The sequence below is a fragment of the Polypterus senegalus genome, chromosome 4, assembly GCF_016835505.1.
Source record: "Polypterus senegalus isolate Bchr_013 chromosome 4, ASM1683550v1, whole genome shotgun sequence".
NCBI lineage: Eukaryota > Metazoa > Chordata > Cladistia > Polypteriformes > Polypteridae > Polypterus > Polypterus senegalus.
In genome coordinates, this window is record NC_053157.1 from 40403972 (window position 1) to 40427188 (window position 23217).

At 35.8% G+C, this 23217-nt stretch overlaps 1 protein-coding gene across 1 annotated transcript in view; it reads left to right on the forward strand.

Annotated features, from left to right (window-relative positions):
• Nucleotides 1-408: 408 nt before the first annotated feature.
• LOC120527274 (fibroblast growth factor 10-like) overlaps nt 409-23217 on the forward strand; it is a 65049-nt gene continuing 42240 nt past the window's right edge. Inside the window, exons 1-2 of the mRNA XM_039750503.1 lie at nt 409-497; nt 1935-3458. Coding sequence (XP_039606437.1) covers nt 3170-3458 — 289 coding nt within the window. The 5' untranslated portion in view covers nt 409-497; nt 1935-3169. The remainder of the gene's footprint in view (nt 498-1934; nt 3459-23217) is intronic.

A 23217-nucleotide genomic window follows, 5' to 3' on the forward strand; every position in this document is an offset into this window, starting at 1 on the left:
CCTGCCTGAGACATAGGGTGTCACTCTTATTTAAACGGAAGCCTGATTTAGACTATAATTCATTTCAAAAACTGGAGAGAGACCAGAAATAAGCCACCAAATAAAATGAGAAAAACAAATTAAGTACAAAGACAGTGTTATAATTAAGTAATTAAAATCAAGGCATAGTGTGAACCAAGAACTAATGATAAGAGCTTCTGAGTTTTGATTGTCTTTTAACAGACATGAGAAAAAAAACAAAATAACAGATGAAAATGGCATTTTCATTGGCTTGTAGATTTCCATGTGTAAAAGTAAAATGTTTGATGCCCACCCATTTTTTGGAAAAAGTTGAAAAGACCCCTTAATGCCACCAGGGGGAGCTACTTCAGTTCATTCACATTTTTTAAAAATTTGTTTTTCTTGCAGGGTTTCCCTGTCTTTGTACTGTACATCTGTCTTTACATCCATCAGAGAAAAGGAAACAAAGATATCAGTCCTGCATTTTGTATATGCAGGTAGGTAAAAAAATATTTTTAATAAAACAAGAAAGGCCAGACAGGTGTCTTTTTTATCATAATCATGTATCGGAAATATTATATTTTCTGTATCTAAAGAGCATAATAATTTCTTGCCTTCCCTTGTCACATAAGGTCAAAAAAGCAGTTAAGTTTCCAGAATAAAGTCGAAACAGATGGCTCCCTCTTGTTTTTGCTTTCTGGTGCAATTTACAAATTGTCTTACTTGTGCATGTGCGTGTACACATGTTTGTATGTGTGTGTGTGTGTGTGTGCATATTTTTTTTTCTTTTTTAACATTTTGCTTCGTCTAGAATGTACCTGATTATGAAGCTCAATGTAGATTCCAGCAATCAAGTCAAAAACAGAATAGTTGCTGGATATTGCAGAATCAACACCAGATGTTTGTCTATGCAGCAGATCAAAGTGTAATGATTGAAACTTTAGACAAAAATGGTTGCATATACTACAAGAAGAAAAAAAGTCAGGGGGGCGGTGAAAGGGGAATGAATTGTAAGAAATTTTGAATTAACACTTTGCAAAATATAAATAAAGACACAAATATGACTAATAGTGTAATATAGAAAAGCTGGGGAGAATCTCTTCCTGTGCTAATGGGCTGCGTTCAATATGATTTTTCGTCTCTTGCACGCTCTCTTTCTGTAGTTAATTTATATTCAGAATAGATAAAATCACTTAAGGGAATTATTTAGCACTTAAAGCCGTGTTATTTTAGATCAGATATAACTAGCTACTGGATGTTTTGACAGCTGTGAGCAATTTGTAACAATTTTTTTTCTTCAATCTTAAATCTTTTCTCAAATTTCATCGAAGAATTTAGCAAAAGGCTGCTACCCGGCTGAGCAGCTGATGTGTTGCTTTACTCTACTGTAGAGCCCAGGCAGGTTTGTATATTGTATACAGCAATAGAGCTGCTGCTGCAAACTTCCAAAAGACAGTGAAAGACAAAAAAAAAAAAACCTCTCTTACACATGCCATGTAATTCAATCCACAGCTCTGGCAACGTATCAGTTTAAAATCCCCCCAAAACCTCACTTGTCCTTAAAAAGAAGTCAAAGTGCAGGTAGTTTGGAAACGAGCAGTGATGAGTCTAAGACTGCAATGTGAAAAGGAAATGAAACAATTCAGACCCCAGACTTTAGAAGCAGCATTTTTTTTATGGTGAAATCCTTTGTAATACTAAATGGCTGGCTTTGAAGTCAAACGCGTGATTCAGTAAATGACTCATGTTAGCAATTACAAATTGTTTATGGAGGTCTTCTGTTTTCTTTCTAGTTAGGGCAATGGTGGGGGGCATAAGGGAAAGAAGGGGCTGGGTTTGAGGGTTTTAAGGGTACCGATAAATCTTGTACTCTTTGAAATGAACAACAGGCTAAAGTGTGAACTTTTTCCTTTTTTTGTTTTTTTTTTTAACAGCGGAAACCAAAAAGTAAAAAAGAAAAAAAAGGTCAATGATTCATTAAATTAGGACCTTCTTGTAAACTGGAAACATGTAAGAAAAGGAAACCAATTATGTCTTTTCTGCTCTTCCTGACCAGCCAATAATCTGGCCTGCAGGGCTTGAGTGCAATGCTCTACTCGACATTGTATGCAGAGAGGGGAGAAATAAAACACACACACTCAAAGCAAGCAAGCAAGCAAGCAACAGGCTCCAGGTGGCTCTCAAGCACTTCACTGCCAACAAAGCTGCACTGAGAAGCAGGTCCAACAAAAGAGGCTCCCAGGAGGGAGCTGGGTTCAGCCCGGAAGACAGCAAGATTAGTAAAGCATGAGTATACAGCCCAGGCTGCTGGTGGCCAGCATTTAAAGAAGAAGAAGAACGCTTTAAGCAATTAGCCAGGGCTGCAGCACAAGGGGTAGCTGTCAGAGATCCGCTGAACTCAGAAGGAATTTTTCAGCTCCACTTTGTGGTTTCAGATGTCTCCTGCTGCTTGACCCCTGAGACGGGCTGACCACCACAGGCACAACCCATCTCTCTGGTGTGATCACTGACAGTGTTCTGTAGCCTCTGACCTGTTTACAACTTGGAAAGAGAAACAAAAAAAAAAAGAAGCCAACAATCACACACACACACTCACACACACTCACACACACACACACCACTTTTGCGTCTTCAAAGCTGCCGTTTTTTCATAGGCTGTCAATTAGCTCGAGGAGATTACATCTGGGAACCGTGTTCCTTCACAGAATAAATAAGGTGAGAAGACTGACAGAACTCGGACACTTCAGAGGAGATATGCAGCATGCAAGGAGCCCTGAACGATTCAATTAAGGAGGCAGCCTTAAAAGCTAACCACAAGTCTAGACAACCACACACTTCATAGAAGGATCTTGGAATGAATAAACTCACAGACTTCTGATGGATTATATTTAAGGGATTTTTTTGTTTGTTTTTTTATTCATTGAATTATTATCTTTTTCAAGTAAAAACAAAAAGCAAATTCAGACTCTTTTGGAGGCAGAGGCTTGAGAAGTTTTCCAGAGGTGCTTTGTCACCTGAGTTATGGATGTTGGTACGCTTCATTCAGCAGTGATCAGAGTCTCCAAGAGGATAACCAGCCGGAAAACCTTGGCTTGTTTCTCTTTCATTCCCAGTGTTTCAGCATGTTTCTTTCTATGAAGCTTTTTCCAGTGCCGAGAGCTTCAGTACAATGTGGAAATGGATACTGACAAAGGTTTCCTCCGGCTTTTCACACCTGCCTTATTTCTTTCTGCTGTTTTGGGTCTGCTTTCTATCCGTCACCTGCAATGACACCACCAGAGATATGCACTCACTGGAGGTCACCAATTCTTCCTCTGTCGTTGGGAGACACGTGCGCAGCTATGATCACCTTCTAGGAGACGTTCGCAGGAGAAAGCTTTTTTCCTTCCACAAGTACTTTCTCAAGATTGATAAAAATGGAAAGGTCAGCGGAACGAAGAAGGAGAGTGATCCCTTCAGTAAGTAACTGATCCTCTTAAATCTTGTCCAGATGTTATGGAGATAAATATTTACATTGAAAAGTCTTATAAAATGAGTAAGTAGAATATTTCAACGCTAAAAACAACATTTTGTATCTGCAATTAATCCTGTTGTCTTTTGTACTTAATATCTTTGGCTCGTTGTATAAAAACAAGCAAAGCCATTTATCACATGAAAACCTTCCTCGTTTATGATAGATTAACTCCTTGCCATTTTAGGCAATGAACTATGCAAAACACCTTTGCTATGCCTTTCCATTGCTTCATGTTTGACTTAATTGCTTATTTATTTTAAAGAAAATTAGATAGATAGATAGATAGATAGATAGATAGATAGATAGATAGATAGATAGATAGATAGATAGATAGATAGATAGATAGATAGATAGATAGATAGATAGATAGATAGGAGTTACTAATGCAGATAATATTTATAGATAAACTGACACATAATGTATGCATTGTTAAAGAATGTCAACCAAAATCTGAAAATGATTACCTCTTGACATGAAAGTACTTTTTTACGCAAGTCAAAAAACAGGCATTTGTTAACAAAAAGCGCAGAAGAGGCTGCCTGTTTCGGTTTACATTTTTGTCTCGCAAATTGGTTCCAATAATCAAGAGACTGTGAGGCTAACATCTTTTCTTCAGTCGACTTTCCCTGTGGTAACTCAATATGATGTCTCTGCTGTCAATAACATATGTAGCACTGTGGTGTCTTCTGCTGCTTATTGGGGGCTCCTTCATTTAAATGTATGAACCACATTTTGCAAGTAATGTGTAATTATTCTATACCATAATAATCTGTAGCAGAATGGAGTGTCTGAAAAAGTACAGACGTACTGTAATCACAGTTGCTGCACTTTGTCATGCAGTTGGGACTGGCGATGCATTTTGTGTTATTCACAGTCTGAAAGGCATCAGAAAAACCATCACTTTTCTGTAAGCTTGTATCAAAATGTCGATCCTGGCCCCAATTCTAATGTGTTATTTAGCATCACATAAATCCTTTCTCTAAAAAAAATAAGGAACGAATATCAGACGAATTATACAAATTATAGAAGCCAACCCCAGGAATAAAGCAGAAATGCAAAATACGAAATTGTTTGAATCTCTGCAACCCAGTAAATGTGTAATAGATTTTTATGCTATAACTTGTTGAATTGCACATTTTCTGTAAAAAGACAAATGACTGAATCAATAAATAAAAATAATTTCTTATTATTCTGAAAACATTCCAAATAAGAAACATGTTTAAGTGTTTGATAATTGGATATTTTAACAGGAGGGAAACATATATATATAAAATAACCATGCAAACTGTGAAAATCATGATGTCCTCTCCCTATTTTGATTATTAAACTATGCAGCACTTCAGAGTCTTTAAAATTACCCTTTGATAAGAGTACACACTTACATATTTTAATCCACCTTAGAGTTCTTCAATGTAGCTAATATTTAATAAGTAGGTAATCAGATGGATAGTGCAAGTCATAATAAAAGTTAATATATGTTTTTAATAAACTAAGCTTACCATATATATCAGTATATAATAAAAGTAAATAAAATAATGGTGACCTTAAGCATAACAGCTAATGTAACATAAGGGCATTAAATCAAGTCTGGGAGCAGCACCTTTAGCAACTTGCTATTTATTTCAGTATTTTGCAATGGGTGCACTTTTATATTCTAATAACTTTACCGTTTATTACTTTTCTGGGCCACCTTTTGCTGACTCTAGCCAAGGGGAGCTGGTGCATATTAATGTGAAAACAAGCATGCGACAAAAAGTAACTAAACAATCATAACATTATTCTTCTTCCTATTATTATTATTATTGTTATTAAGGATTATTAATAACGGTGACCAGCTTAGTGTGTATTATATATGGTGTATATAGAGTTTATTATTGTTTATTAACAGTTATCCCTAAACTAGTAACGGACTAAACATTTTTGTGTTTCTCCCTCAATTATCAATCCAATATAATAACTAGTTAATACTTATATAACTTGTTCTACTGTGACCCTCACCAGGAAAAGCGGTTAAGAAAATGAGATGCGCAAAGCAGCTCATTTTAAAGGGTGTACTGGGTCACTTGTTCATTTTTTTCACTTGTGAAAAAAAAATCTTTAAAGAACAAATCATATCCTCTCAAAGGTTAGCAAAAGTAAGTTTCAAAACTTTAGGCAACAAATACACAAAGCAAGGAGCAAATATGTGTGGGAAAAGACCTGAAATAACAAGAAAAAAAGTAAGTTTCACGATTTTTTCTTACTTGAAACACAGTGCTGCTTTCTCTTGAGCTGTAATCTTTTCCTTTAGTTAATTGGATTTCTATCCAAGGTTTAACACGCTAAAAAGAACAACAATACAAATCAGCACTTAGTTTTGTCTACTTATCAGTTTTGCTGTTCTTTCCATTCAGCTAAATTTTTCAGTTCAAAATCTCAGCGGGAGAAAAGTAAAGGTTTGCTAATCATTTTACATGCGTGTGGGTATTTAGAACATTGCCATAATTGTAAGCTGTGCTCTCTCTGTGCAGTTACATGGTGTCATTAAGATATTGTCTTAATGCTTTGTAATTACATGGGAACAAACTTCTGTCATGCCCATGGGGTAGCCTCCCCACTAAATTGTAGCTTATTATGGTCTTTAACCTCTGAACTCATATCAATTCTCATGTACAGGCAAAGAGCAGACTGTGTGGGAGCGGGGACACAAGGGCACTTCTAATCAACCAGTAGCTGAAAGCTTATTGTTCCGTTTTTAAAAGCAGCGCTCCTGAAAGCATTTTATTTCTAAACTCTGGCCACTCGTTTCAGTTTCCTTTGAGTGCACATTCACTCCGCAGGTATCCTTTTCATGTGATCACTGCCTTAGAAGGTTAGTTGTACTGATCACACTTAAAATATACCTGGGACTTTGATCTATGATTATTTTGAACTCAGAATGTTATATATTAATGTGTATTGTTAGCCTATTCTGTATCATTACTCTTTCATATGCTATCATGATGCATGATGTCACAGAAAGAAAACAACTGATGAATGACAAAATACGTTTCTCATTTATCAATGATGCCCTGTGATAGACTGGGATCCTGTCTAGGGATGTGGCTGCCTTGCTCTTCAAACTGTCTGGCCGTCTGCAACCCTGAACTGGAGTACGCAGATACTGAGAATCACTAAGCAGATGGATATCTAACAACATTTATCTAATCTCATTACCTTAGTGGATATTGTTTTAGACAAAATACAGTATGGTAATAAGATTTACAAGCTAAGAAAGCATTATAGTGTAATAAATCATGATTTGATTATCTTATCTGGAGAATGAAAAAACACAATTCATTTTTTAGTACTTAGTTTTATGAAAGATGCCCAGTTCATATTTTACAATGCATGTCTATCGGTTTTAGCTGGAGATTGTTCACTTCAAAGCTGAAGAAACTTTTTGAATTATGTGTAAGACCCAAAGAAAAAGAGAAAGGGGCAGATGAGTAATAACTGGCTGGCCACTATATGGTCATACTTCTGTATATACAGTTTCCTAATAACTGTTATAAAAATAACAACAAACATGGTTTAATACTTATAATAAGAACTTTCTTACAGCTGATCACATTTTTAAAGAAATGGTTTTGAACTTTGGAAAGCAGCATTTTTTTTAATTTAACAATGAAACAGGGTGGCACCAGTGTGGATTTGATTTCTGGCTGTGTTGAGTTTTGATGTTCTCCCTGTGTCTGTGGGGATTTCCTCCAGTCATTGTGGATTGCTTGCTCATTCTGAAGGCATGCTGTGGGGTTGATTGGTGACAGCAAATTGGAATTGGCTCAGTCTGTGTCAGTGTGTGTCACGCAATCAAATTACAACCCTGCTGACGGTCAGTTCCGGCTTTCTACTCATTGATGTTAAGATAGGCTCTGGCTCCCTGTAACCTCATACTTGGAAAAACGGAGTTCAGAAAATGTACATAATTCATGGATAGAGATAAAATACTTAATATCTGTGACACTAGGCTAGCAGAGTTCACCTCAAGCCTTCTAAACTTAATCAGAAACAAATTTTCTTATTTAGAAGGCAACAACATGAGACCAATAACTATTATTAGAGCTTTTCAACAGCTCTGAAAAATCCCATAATGAAGAAACTTGTGCACTGCAAACAAGTCCACCTATTTCATACCGTTGGGCTAGTCTCAATAAACATTTTTAAGAGTTAGCTCCATTGACATCTCCTAAGGATCGTTTGGTGAAATCCACTGCTCACAGTTAAATATATCTCATCTTGTAAATAATGTTTTTCTGAATAGCATTAAAAAAAATCCTAAACTTAAGTCACTTAAAAAGGCCATTTTGCTTCACTTTTCACTACAAGATATTTGCAATTATTTTACTTTCTCCTTTTGTTGTGTTTCCAGGATCACTAAGTTAATAATGCTATACAGATAAATTCATTAAAGAGTTATAACTGCCAACTATACACTCTTTTAAGATTAATTGTCAAGTGGGTGTCAGATTTTCAAATGTACAGAAGATTTAATGTGCTTGTGGATTTGCAGCTGCCATTCAAAAAATAAATGATGGTCAATGAGGATAAAATAATGTTGACAAACTCTTCTGAAAACTTTTTAATATAAAACATGAAATATGTTGTAGCGTAAGAAAGTACACTTTTCAAACCTTGACAAGGTACTGATGCTTTAATGCAGACATTTCAGTATATAAATAAAAGACTGGAAGTAAAAAAATCCTTGACAGACCTGTCACATGACAGGCTAGACACATTGTAAGTTACGTGCCTTGGTGTCGAAGTGACAGGACGTTAATTAGCAGAGGCACTGGTGGAAGACAGCCGTCAATGATGTCAAGAATGTGGGCTTTTGAAGGATAACTTCAAAGAATGTGGATGTCCAGAGCACACTGGTGAACAAACAGATGAACAAAGGTGGCACACAGGTGATAGCCATGGGACCAGTTGCCTTATACTTAAATGGAATCTTTAAAAGCGCTGAAATCACTGGATATAATTACCTATTGTTTCATGAGGCTGCAGTCAAACACAATTAAGAAATCTATTTGCTATTAGCAAATACATTCATTCAAAACAGATAAAGAAAGGGTGTACTTTTACTGAATTGAAAGTTTGACAATGTCATTTGTTTTCTTATTTTTAGGGCATGTACTTACTTTGAAACACACTGATTTACACATTGACCTTGTTAGGAAGTACAACTGGTATGAACATATGGCTATCCATCCGTCCCTATTTACTGAACCCACTTCTGCCATTATTGAATCCAGCCATTCTCTGCTTGGGGACAAAGCTGGAACAATCCCTAGATGGGCCATTGATCCATCACAGAAGGTATTCCTGCACATATAGGGTGGTCCAGGTCTAATTATGCAATTTTCATTACGCTATAACTTATTAAGTTTATTACATAGACAATCACCCAAAAAATCCCGGACCATCGCTAAGTGTGCGAACTGACGACATGAAGAATCGTCTTTGCGCCGAACTGGAATCATCTTCGCATAAATCAAAGTCATCCAGACGATCTGGATCTGCATAATTAGATCTGGACCACCCTATACTCACACTTGGGGCATATTGAGAGTTCCCAGTTAACCTCATATGTACATTTCTGAGATGTGGAAAAAAAAATTACAGAACCTGTAAAATCAAATCATTCTAACCAGACTATGAATTCATTTCAGGAGCTGTGAGGCAGCAAGGCTAATCACTGTGCCACTGGGCAGCCCAATACTTGACTAAATCAATGTGAATGAGAAAACAAGATTAAGCTGTGCTAGTTTTCTTTATCTTCAAATACATTATGTGGGGCTACTTAATTTAGGAATGTGTACCTAAAACCACAAGAGGTTTCTTTTTGTGGTCATATACTTTCATGTTTCATTGAACACTAGCAGAAAATATTAATTTGGTTTTAAAATTACTGATAGTACATCTAATATGAGACAAAATGCATGGTTTAAAATAATACATATGCTTTTAAGACAAAAAAATCTTGCATGACAGTCATAATCAAGATTAATATTAAAGAAAATTTTTTTTTTCGTGGAGTGATGGGGTGGGATTTTTTCCTTTTGTTTGCTATAAAATTTTTAGTCTAAGGTACAGAACATATACAAAATTGGTAAGGCGGGCCAGTATAATTTGACCACATAAAGAAATAATGGATAGTTTTTCATTTATGTGGCTGCATTTAAAAGCAGACCAAACAGAAACCATTGCATGATTTATTACAGGACATAGTTTTCTCGGCATGCACGTTACCCAAACCAAAAGTGTTAAACCTCTGGGTTCTCCAAAAATGTAGTCAAACTGAAAAATGTAACAACATCCCTGAACTTCTTTTTTTATCCACTGAACAGCAAGCCATGCTATAAAATGTTATTGAATCAGCAAAATCTGCATATCCATTATGTAAACGAAACATATTCTGTAAAAGTCTGCGGTTCGCACAATACCGAGCTGTTTGACACAGATTAGTTGAGTTATTCCTTCAATTCTTTATTTGCTCTTTCACATTTCAAACAACCTGATAACCGAGACAAAAATATTTAGCATAATACATTTTTGTTTAAGAGATCATCAGGAAAACTACAAAATGAACTGATCATTTATAGCTTATTTTAAATTGTACATCATTGAAAGGAACTTTTCGGAGAGCAAAAGAATGCTGTGGTAACAGTGAATAAAGGGAAGAAAATTCAAAAGTTAAAATGAATTGATAGCATATAAGTAATTGAAAATAAGATGTAAAACAACACAGTAGAGTCAGCATCAGTACAGCAAGTATGTCGGCTTATTAATATCCACCCACCCATCCATTCATCTTCTTAACCATCTTATTCATGGCCAGGTAACGGGTAAGCTAGAGTCTATCCTAGCAAGCATTGTTCACAAGGCAGGTACAATCCCTGGATATGGCATCAGTCCTACACAGTATGAACTCACACTTGGGTCGGTTTATCAATGCCATTTCACCAAATCTGCATGCCTTTGGACTTTGTGATTGTATCATAACATTCTTAAAACTATGTGATCCAATTCAGATTTCCAAGGGAACAAAACCTATCCTGGCAAAACTATACACAAGGCAGGGAACAGCTCAGAGTAGGGTTAGGGTTAGGATCAGTCTATCGCCCACTCATGCAGGTGACACCTTTGAATTGTCAATCAACCTAATTTGCACAACATTTTGGGAAGTGACAGGAAACTGAAGTCCCTGGATAAAATCCTATATAGATAGAAAATGTGCAAATGTGTAAGAACTGAACAGCAGACCCTGAATCTGTTTAGCAGCCATTGTAACTTCTTTATTAACAAAAGCTACCAAACATTTAAAGGTGAAAAAGTTATTTTTAAGTGTAATTTCTAAAATGCACATTGACATTTTGTTGGTTGGGTCTTTAAACCTAGGGAGAGAGATCCTTAGATCTGGTGTCTCAGTAAAACATTGTGCATTAACAGTTGACAGTCAGTTGACCTTGATTATTTAGAATGGCAAGCAGTGATGATAGGCACGGTAGGCTGGTGTTTTAGAATGTAGTTCTTATGACAATAGCATTGTAAAATGATTAATTAGAATGTCTATTTGCATTTTTACCTACAGAGGCAATTCTACTAGGAACAGACACAAGACTGGGCCGAACTACACACTGAGGCAGTTAGGACATACTACTTAACTACTTGTGGGTAAACACTGGGAGACCACTCCAGTGTCATAACATAGATAACACAGGGCCCTTTTAACAGAATTATAGGCCCCCAGGCTGATAGCAAAACTGAAACATACATAGGCATCAGAACCATTGTGGGCCCCTATGCTTCTGGTGCCACCAGCCAGTGCCCATTGTGCCCATATGTTAAGACGGCCCTGAGACAGTACAGCAAGAACTCAAACAGGAGATGAATGGTGCCATAAAACATTGTACACCTTTATGACCTAAAAAAATACATTTACAGTAAAGCTGTAAATGTAGACGTTATAGATTAGAGCCATTGAATTGCTCTGTCTTCTTCTTCTTCTTCTGGCTGCTCCTGTTAGGGGTCGCCACAGCAGCTCATCTTTTTCCATATCTTTCTATCTTCCATATCTTGCTCTGTCACACCCATCACCTGCATGTCCTCTCTCACCACATCCATAAACCTCCTCTTAGGCCTTCCCCTTTTCCTCTTGCCTGGCAGCTCCATCCCTAGCTCTATATGTTGTACTTATTTCTGCAATTTTGTGTAATTTTCCATTTCAGATTATGGTCAATAATATTTTTAACCCAAAAATAAAAAAATGGAAATGTGATAACATTTATCATATGTTGGGAAAACTGTTCAGATTTTGCTGATTATAGCTATTATAGTTACCCCTCGCCACAAAAGTGCCTATTTCCAGCTGCCTGGAACAACTGTAATGTGTGAACCCTTCTCTAATGAGGTTCTAATTCATCTGCTGCTTTAGATAAAACAGAGGTTTGTATAAACAGCTGCCACATGTCAGTTTGCATTAAGCTTTACATTTCCGAGTGTTGCATTGTAGGAAATACATATAACAGAAGACATATAAATAACAGCAACAAATAGAATACCAAATGGAAAAAACATTCCATTGTACATAATGGTACTGTTCAATTTTATTAGGCTTTGAACAATTTAATAACAATGACTTGCATGTATCTAAATTCAGTATTCAACTTTTCCAAGAATCTAAATGTTTAGAATGACCCTGCAGTTTGTACTGAGATGTTTATTGCTCACTGTCAAAAATAAAATTTCATTACTTTTTTGTACATTTTTTCACCAACTTCACTGCTTTAATTATTTCCTTTACATAACTTTTGTACAACCACACATATGTCAGAACACTAATTCCTAAGGTACCTGGGGATTCCTTGGAAGACAGTGAGGAATTATCCATCTGAACTGTTTTGCTGGTCTTGTTGTGTGTTCCTAACATTTACGTTTTTAGGAAATGGCATATCTAGTCTTTGAATCCATTCTCTCTCTTTATGCTTCTGTTGTTTATCTGTCTATTGTGGAACTTTTTCTCTTCTGCAGATTAAGAGGACGTCTAAGCCATGCTTTACGAGTTGGGCCGCCACTGGTGTTTGAGCCTCTTTTTCTATTTCTGATGTTGTATGTATGTTGAGCCATTCTGGTTTTAATCTTAGTTTTTAAATTCTCCAATGTATAACAGATTGCATTTTTTGGACTTCATTGCACAGATACAGTTTATGCAGTTTGGAAATTGCTTTTGTGAAATTCTGTTGCCACTGGCACCTCAAAGCGTGTCAATGTGTTCAAAGTGCGAGGGGTGGAGTGGTGGGAGTAAACTTTTCACAAGGAGATTTTGTTAGTTTCGGTTTTTACCTGTATGTCAGAATCACTCTTGGTCGTTTGACAGCTATTCCCCCAAGCATGGAGTTTTGTTTTATTTTTCTAATGCTACTTGTGCCTAAGTGTGAAAAAGTGGAAATGAGTAGGATCATTTTTTGGTTGCCCCAATACACTTTTTTAATCTAAATATGTTTTTGTTATATTTCTCAGGAATCGCCTTTCATATTGCCTGTCATAGTGCTGAAATTAGAGTTTATGTTGCCCTCTCAAAGTCTAGGTTTTGTCTGCAGATTCTATGGTGTTTCAACAAAACCTCAAATGTGTGCTTTGTTTGTGAAGAAGTGCATAAATATCTGTCTGGGTCCTCTATGTGCAGTTTTTTTGTGTTGTGGAATTCTGTGTCTTATGTCTTTGAATCTCTTCTTTTAAAATGTATCATTAAACTATGTGTTTGCACTCTTGTAGTTTCAATTATTACACACAGTAAGTGTAATAATGTAGTTTTGTTTTTAGGTCTGTATTTGATTACCCAAAACAGCAAGTTTAGTCTAAGTTAAATTTTATGAACCGTGAATTCATTCATTTTCTGCGACTCATTGTTACATGAAATGGAAGAAAGTGACACTGGCACATTAAGACACAACACAAGAACTAAACTTTAATACTGGGCCAATTTAGAATTTCTAGTTTACGTAGCGTGCATGTCTGTGGGATCAGGAAGAAGAAATCTGTGGGATCTGGAAGGATAAAAATTCACAAAGTACAAACAGACAAGCAGAATAAAGTGCTAAACAAATATAAATAGTAACTAGTCTAAGAGTTAAAGTTAGGAATCTGAAGCTGAGGAGATACAACATGGTAAATGAAAATTTCAAAAAAATCAGTTTCTTAGGTCAGTATATTCCCAAAAGATTTAGGAATGCTACTAAAACGTCATTATGCCATGTCATATAAATTAACACCTCAGTAAGCTGCATCCTTGGCTTGGCTTTGATGAACTATTTGGAGAGGGGTAACTGTGAAAGTAATGGTTTTTGTACTAAAGCACTCTAAAGCTGCTATTCCAAGTGATTTAAGGGTTGTGTTTGCTTGCGTTCATGCTATACAATCCTGCATAATGATTTACATAGTGACAAAACTTTGATGAAGTTCTAATAGCCGCACCATAGTCTTTAAAACAGTTTTGCTGCATTTAAACTGACCTATTAAGATGAAATATCTACAAGTGGCAAGCAACAGGTGCATAAATAGCTGTGTTTATGGTTTCAAACTTTTGCTCTGTTTTCTTTTACAGAGGATCTTAAACTTTGACCTAATCTCTGGGTCATGAGGTCATAGGAAACCTTTGCATGCAGAGCAATATGTGAAAATGAATCAAGACGATACATCTTCCCCCCCACCTACCAGTACCTTAAAACGTTAAGAAATAACATATCCCTTAAGGGTATATTTTCTCTTTAACATCATACTACTCAACAGCAATTTAAAAAAATGTCCCATGAGAAATTAGAGAGAAATATCAGTGCAACATAATTCATAATCTGTCATTCAGTTGCACACTCCATAACTCTGACAGCTTAAGCATAACTCTTTGCTTGAGGAGTTTCCATTCTTTAGGTTTTTGATATCTGAAAGAAAAAAAAGCTTTGTGATTTTAAGAGGCATGCACAATTTGCTTACCTTTCTCCCTAGGCAATGTGCTTGTTGTGAGATTCTACAGTAAACAATAAATCATTATTCCTCTTTTAAAACTAGGTCCTGCTGAAAGTAATGTTCAGTAAAGAAATAAGTTTTAATTCTCAATATTTAAAAGTAACAGAAGAACTGCCTCAACATTCACCTACAAAAAGAAGATAGCTGTGAAAAATAAAGGAAAAATTTTGAAAAACAATTCGACAAGTAAACTGTCATTGGGAGATGTGATTGAAGTTTAAATAAACCGAGAATACATTCCGGCGTTCAACCATATTATCATTCAGGCACATGCCGAATGAAGGTTCAACAACTCAAGTGTTCCTTTTCCAAATTTTGTTTTAACTCAATACAATATTATTATTATCTAAAAGAAAATAAAGAAAAATCGAGTGAAATATAAACAATATTTACTGTATATGTCATCAAAGTCTTTAACTATGTTTAAAAGATGATGAGGTTTTATAGCATGAAGTTGAGTAAACGGTTGCTTAACAATGTCACGCTGCATGTGCCCGAGGCACTGAACACACTTGTTAACTAGTTGTAGTTCAAAGTTCAGAGATGACAAAATTTTGCTGTAAACTCCTACTTCTGACTTCTATTCCCTTCCACAAACCCCCAACACTGTCCCACCTCTAGTTGGCCTACGGCCGATTTTGGTTTGTAACTGACACTGCCGCAGTATTTTCCAGACTTAATAGGATTTGTTCAGCACACTTGAAAGCACCTTGTGCTTGTTCTGCTTTGCCTGGATCCAAAATGTACACTTTGCTGAGCAATTATTTATAACCCTTAATTTGGATTAAAGAAAGTTTGAAGAAATTTGCTTGGCAATTAAAATGCTTTTGCTGTTCCATATTTTGCATGGCCATGTAATTTGACTGTAGATGGCCTTCATGAAACCATAGCACAGAGCTGACTGATGAGATTACATGAATGAATTCGGAACAATAACATGTCGCACCCCAGGGGTATCTTGAACGAGGACTCTTAAATTACAGATAATTCTTTTCATGCTTTTATGGCTTTTAACAGTGGAATGTTTGATGTCTAATGCTCTTATAAGCGTAACATGGATGCACAATACACTTAATTTAACTTTGTTAAAGAAAAATAAAAAATAAATAAATAAAAGCGGATGTGCTAATTTTGTTTGCACTTTCTTTTTTAGTTTTTATTATTACTACCTCTAGGAAACTTTACTTCAAAGACAATGACTACAATGATTAAATAAAATAGATTTTAGTGATTTTTAAAAATATTAAATCCAATAATTTAAAATATTAGTGAAAAAATGGTTAGACTTTTAGATTCATGTTGCCCCTTTCATTTCAGAACGTGAAATGCTTTTGTTATTATATTGGTACTGGATTGATGAATAAGATGTTAGTAGATAATGAAGTAACTGCACTCTGTTTCCTTCTCAAAGCATTGTGTAATTGCACTAAAAAGATATATGAATATTCCAGCATAGTTCTGTTCAAATTTAATAACCCAGCAATTGTGTCCCTTTTTGTTCTACTTTTCAGTTCAAATCAAATCACATTTTTGATGAGCATTCAGTTATACACACAATGTGTCAAGAAATGCTTATACTGTGCATTACAAGAATATAAAAAGGAAATAAATAGTAAAAACTCAATTTTATAAATACAAAGACTGCATTAAATAAATCTTATAAAAATACACAGTAAATAACAATATATGAAAATTAACAATAGGGCATCATGTAGCTCTAAGTACTATCCTCACTTTCATCTTTGTAATAGAAATGTAATCATAAATAAACTAGAACAGCTATACCACTTTACACTTAAAACTATATAAAAATCATTAAAATGATTACATTTTGCCTAAAGTTTTGAAGTTTCATGATTTTCAAGTATAAGAATTAGAATAACCTATTTCAGACTTTTGTAAGAGGAATTTATTCAGATGAGCTAACGTAATTATGCTTTTTTAGATGAATTTACCCTCAGTTGTCTAAAATAAAGCATTTTGGATTACAATTTTTGTACTTCTAATCTGTAGTTTATCATAAAAAGTACATTTCTAGGCCTTTATGTAAATAATATTCTAAAATTGATGTCAAATTGTTCTGTAAGAAGAGGTCAACTTGATAATTGTTTTAAACTATTATTATTGAAAAGTATACTAAAGAAATGAATCTGTGATTTAAAAAGTCAGTTCAGCTTTCAAGACAAAAATTCACACTTCACTGTCAGGTTCTGCTTTTGTCAAGGGCCAATCTCAAATTATATGTATTAACAAAAGTTGATCTAAGGGAGAGATGAGTACAATATGAGGGACATTCAAAAAGTTTCTGTACTTTATTTATTAAGGATTTCAAAAACAAATTACATCACTTGTATACAGTCACCTTCGTTTGCGATGCAATTTTCCCAGCGTCGTGCCAACTTTTTAATGCCTAATTACTACTCCTCCCACCTTCACCAAATCCAAAGAAAATATGAAAGTGTGGAAACTTTTTTAAACGTCCCTTGTACATAGAAAATCAATAAATCTACAATGTTTCTGGCTGTGTCTTAATTGCCAATTAGTCTCTATCGTTCTGTTGAGTCCCTATCTTTCTTTCTGCTTCTCAGCCTGCTCCCGCCTGCTGTTCATTTGTCAGTTTTTCTGCTGTCTCTACAATAAATGGAGTGCCATCTTTAAACCCCATCACAAAAATTATTTTCAGGGTTTAGGGATGACCTCTAGTTTTCTAGAGGGACGCCAGGATAGAACTTCCTGTTTGCCTTCGGGAACCATGCACTTTATAGCTGCCAGGAGCTGCTGCTTTTTCCTCCCTGGCCTCCCATTCTATTTAGCATGGTTGCCAAGCACTCTGCCCAGTAATGGCTTATCCAGTGTCCTGAATGAGCACTGAATGTTTCTACCCATAGTGCAACAGTTTCGCACTTGCATTGGCACCCTGAATAATGTACCTGCTGGGCATGCTGGTTAAATAAAGGGTATACTGTAGCCCAGCTGCTCTTTTGCTTCCATACTAACTTCTTTAGAATCCGTGCAATAAGCCTCTGTGCTTACTTTATGTTAGCTGTTGAACAGTAATTAATCAATGGTATATTTTAAAAATATACTATATATACCGAAAGCATGTATAGTTCAACATTTTCAGTTGTAGCGGTCTGTTTCACACTGTTGAAGAGATGGTAATTTATTTATTTTTTTGGTGGAGATTCCAGGGACGCACCCAGCCTTGGTCCGACCCATACACACAAGCAGAGACAAAAAAGCAACCGATAAGAAAACAACAATTAAACAATTAATCCACCATTATAACATGACAGGCAGGCATGAGATAGTCCATTAATCTAACGTGAAACGATCCAGGGCACAATTGACCTTTTAGATGACACGTTGGACAGGATACACAAAAACACCGATTTCCTGTTGCTCCGTCAGGCCTCCCTTTCAACTTTCCCGCTGGCTGTGTTCATCCCCAGCAGCCCTTACTTCCATTCCTGTCATCCTATGCGGGTAACCCCTTTGGGCTGCTGGGAAGTGAAGTTCTCCCTACGGTAGCACTGCTACACAGTGTCAACACATTATAAAAGTGGCCTACATTCTTACCTTTTTATGAATGTTTGTACTATTACTATTGTACTAGGGTGTTGTACCGTTTTAGCCATTAAGAATGTAGCGAAAAGCCAAGCAAAATGACACCTTTTATTGGCTAACTAAAATGATTACAATATGCAAGCTTTCGAGGTAACTCAGACCCCTTCTTATATCTTGCCTGAAGAAGGGGCCTGAGTTGCCTCGAAAGCTTGCATATTGTAATCTTTTTAGTTAGCCAATAAAAGGTGTCATTTTGCTTGGCTTTTCTCTACTATTATTGTTACAATTGTTTAGATTTTTTTTGAATTTGGAAAGGTTTATGCAAAAAATTACAGATCTGAAGAAGTCCTGTAAAAGAGAAGAAAGCATTTATTGCATAATGCATGTCAAGATACAACCAAATACCGTGCATGAGAAAATGTGAGAGGAAGCCCTTATTTCACTGAAACATAGTTCTCCTTTTATATCCTTTTTGGCTACTACTGAGAATTTATGGCTTTGTGGGCTATTAGACTTTTAACTACATTGTATAATAAAGATGAATTATGAATAGTTGATCTGCATTGAAATAAAATATTATACTTAATTTCCACCTTGTTCAAGGTTCAATGATTTAAAAAATAAGTATACAGTGCCAGACGTATTGAGCCTATGACCACGAGAGCCAAAGAAAGCCTCAAAAAGGATTTAATAGAACCAAAGCACAGTGATCAAATGTCTCATTTAATGAGAAGTCTGTTGCCCACTCTAAGTGATATTGACACTCGTGTAGCTACTAGATTCTGCATCAGTAATATAAGTATATAGTAGAGATTCCCACCACAGTGTAATTTTGTATACAGCATAAATGAAAGGGAACATCTAACAGAATATATGAGGTATTCTTTAACAACACCCAAGGGAAAAAACGAGTAAGTATTGTGATTGTGCTTTAAACCCAGAAAACCAAAAGAGTCAATGAAATTTTAAAATATTTTTATATTTTACATGTTAGGTATTTTTAAACTTTAATCCAAATGCACACATTTATATTAACTGTAATGCTAAATGAAAGTAAAACTTCTGGATTTGCATCATGTCCTTATCATTGCTTAAATAAGACTTTGCCTTTATGACATTGATAATAATAATAATAATAATAATAATAATAATAATAATAATAATAATAATAATAATAATAATACATTTTATTTATATAGCTCCTTCCCCATAATCAAGGCACTTTTACCTAGATAAGGTGGAAGAATGGATGGAAATTTTAATTAGTATCCTTGTGTGGGCTGATTTTATAAAATTGCAATGAAAAAATGTGAAATTCTTAGATGTGGCTGTATAAATTGTCTTATATAATGACTGTAGAGTACTACTTAAATCAGCTTACAGATGAAGGTTTAGGGTACTTTTGTTCTGATGAATTACAAGCAGTGGTGTTGTGGTAGCACACTTTATGCTGTCTGTAATTCTCTGGTCAAGGTCTACTACATCAAGGATTGAACTAAAACTGATGTCACATTACACGACTTCTAGTTGTTAGTTATGCCAACTGACTTGCTGATCTCATCACCGGACAGTGTCAGTTTACACAACTTATAATTGCTGCCCATGCCTCATTTACAGATTGAGAGCTGACCTTCTAGTTGTGCTTTACATTTTTTCTGAGAGCCAATAGTGTGCTGCCAGGCAGAACCAGTGCTGCGCAGAGGGTTAACAGCTAAAGTGAGTTCAACCACAATCTCAGCCCTTTTTTCATTTTTTCTATTCTGTAGTGATATGTGAAACACACAACATCAGACAGACAAGCTTCTCTTCTTTTTTGTGTGGTCCAAATCACTTGAGTTCTTTATTCCTTGTTGCTGCATTCTATATATTGTACGCCCATATGAGCATTCATTGGTTGCCAGCTCTCATGCACTCAGAGCCCACCCCTACAACTGAACAGAATCAAACTTGTTTGCAAGTCATTTGACTAGTTGGAGTGTGTCACCGAGTATATCAAATTACATGACATTACATGAATTGACAGGAGCACCTCATCGACTACCTCTAACTCGCTAAGATTATGTAAAGAAATGCTACAACTGGAAAAGTCATGCAATGTGACATAGTCTTAAGGGCCATTAGACCTTTTTGGTAAAGAAACTGGATAGCTTACTAATAGGAAAAAATGACATATATTTACAATTTTTATATCTGTTATATTTACTATATAGTAAGACCTTGCTTATTTTATGAAATACATTGCTAAAAACATATAAACTCATGCAGCTAATATTTTAATATAATGTAAACCTTTATAACACAGAAAACTTGCTTTTTGCAGCAGGATTTTTTGGAATGAATAGAAAAGCTGTATTAGCTTGCACTTTGAATTAACGCAATTCTTTATACTGGACTCTTCACCTTCTTTTCTTCTATTCATTCTTAAACCATCTCTTGGGCCCTAGGCCATGCATTGACAAGAAGGCTGTCACTAGGCGTTAAGAGACGAAAGCCGCCAATGACTAGAGGCAAAAGATAGACCAAGACATACTATATGACTGAAAGGAAAAAGGAAAAGATTTAGGAAAGCAGAAATCACAAAAATAATGAATGCTTAAATGAGAGACTAGAAAAGAGTCAAGAGTTGACCACAGCTAACAGAGGAAAATGTTTCCAACAAAGAAAGTACAGACTACCACACGTACATTTTAGTACCCTTATCCCAAGGTGCAAACTTCAGGTGTATCAACAATGAATGGGAACAAAAACTTCACATCAGCCTCAGAGCCACCTATAGGATCAAACCTTGTTTGCATTAATAGCACTTTGAGAACACTTTATTTTAGATACTGCAAAAATGCATTAAATTACTCATTTAATATTATGCAGCTCAACCTTTACAAACACGTCTTTGGGTCTTCATAACACTTACAAAGCATCAGTAAAGTGTTTCTTCATTGCTGCAATGTGACCTATTAACAAACCTACTAACTCAACTGAGAGACACATTTCTCTTGATATTGCATATTTTGTATAGGACTTGTAATTGTACCATCATGTCAATATGACACATTACGCAAAGATGAATAACCCATCTACTGATGTTTTATAAGTGTTATGAAGACCCAAAGAGGCCTTTGTTAAGTTGTTGTTACATAAGAGTAAATGAGTAATAGATGCATTTTTGCAGTACCTGAACTAAAGCGTAGGTGGAGTGGTGGCTCTGAGGCTAAGGATCTGCACTGGTAATTGGAAGGTTGCCGGTTCAAATCCTGTAAATCGCCAAAAGTGACTCCACTCCACTGAACCCTTGAGCAAGTCCCTTAACCTGCAATTGTCCTGGATATGACATTAATCTGCATCCAGCCCTGCATGTAGGCCCTCCAACCTGCAGGGAGGGGGTTGGTGGCAGAATTGGCACCCTGGCCACCGTAAAAAACATCACACTGGTTCCATTCCATCTGAATTTGAGTGGTGCTGAGGTGTCACCCATTGCATGGCCACACTCAGGTCCCAATCTGGGATCCTGAGCTGGTTCATCATGTGCTGGGTGCGGCAATGTGCTGTATCAGCGTGGGCTTCTAACCTCTGAAACTAAGAACAGCTGGAATCAGAACCAGAAGAAGAATAAAGAGCACAGGGGCATCAGAAACAAAACCTAAAGTGAAAAAAATACATAGAATGCATCTTAATAGGTCTAAACCAGATAAAGAGCTAAGTAGTGCACCATCAAGAAAAGCTGTTTATGATGCACAAAGCTGAACAGCACCAAGAGGAGAAGTAATAAAAGAAATCATGGGGTACACAGTTTTCTCTTTAAAAAATTAGATAGCCACACACTCGAGGAGATTTCAGCTCAGGACCACTTACTAAAATGTGTACGACCCTGACAGTCTTCCTTAGAATAAAGATTCCAGGAAATGCCCCTGGCTCCACAATATAAACACAGACCTAAGCTTCATCAGCTAAGATGATGTTCAAGATAATGACATGCCTGCCCAGTCTGTATAGGTACTGTAATGAAGTTGTCAATTGCCTTATAACCAAGTCGATGCCATTTTACCTGCAATTTCTTTAATATGTTGAACAGCAAGTTCATTTAAACTACCAGAATCAGTGAGCAGGTCACAACATGCTGTTTAGTTTTTAATTTCATAAAAACAAACATTACAGCCTCCAGGCTGCTACCTCTGTCAGTGGCTAATGTTTTGAAAACAGTCTGAAATTATGTTGTTAGCCTGTCATAGGCTTAACCACTTTTAGGAAATTAGCGACCTTTATTTCTGGCATATCAAAAACAGATTTTAAACTAAAGAAAAGTATCAACTTTTCCACAAAATTTAAAATATCCTGAGTAATGTCCCTCCAGTTTAGAAGAGTAATTATATAAGAATTATTTTTCCAAAAAATTAAGAATGCTGCAATTCAAAGATTGTGATGTTTTACAAGGGATACTAGACATCCTAAAACTGACTGGTATTACTAGGAAAGTGCATTACTCTATGTCTAATACGAACATTCCTATACAGTTCATGGTTGAACCTAACTTATTAATTTATCTCCAGATAAATGAACTCCATTTTGGGGCTGCCCAATTTCCTAGGGATTAATGTTGTACTCCTTCCACCATCTACTGTGAACTAACAAAACCCTCTACAACGTATCTTCACCTTCTCCTTCTCTTATAATACCTATGTTTAAAATGTCCTTGTGGAGTTTGAGGGTATGAAGGAATTTTCCAAACATGAAATCGACAAGAGATGAGAAAATAAAAGGATATTTGGAATTGCCCAAATAATTAACATTCAGTTATTTTTTTAGATTTGCAAATACCTGTTGACATTTGTGTTTCCAGGTAATGCATACAGATTTAATGTCTGCGGAGATACTGGTGGTCTTCAAGGTGTTGTACACTCAAATTTAAATTAATTTACAGTATATAGAGTACCAGATCCACAGATTTACTGTAGATGTATCAAATGTCCAAGATGATGTGCACTACTCACCCTTTAAAGCCCTTGATTCTTAAAAGTAAATAAAACAAGGAGTTCAGTCGAAACTTTACTACTAATGACTGGGTCTAACCATAGTTGTAAATTCATCTATTAAAAATG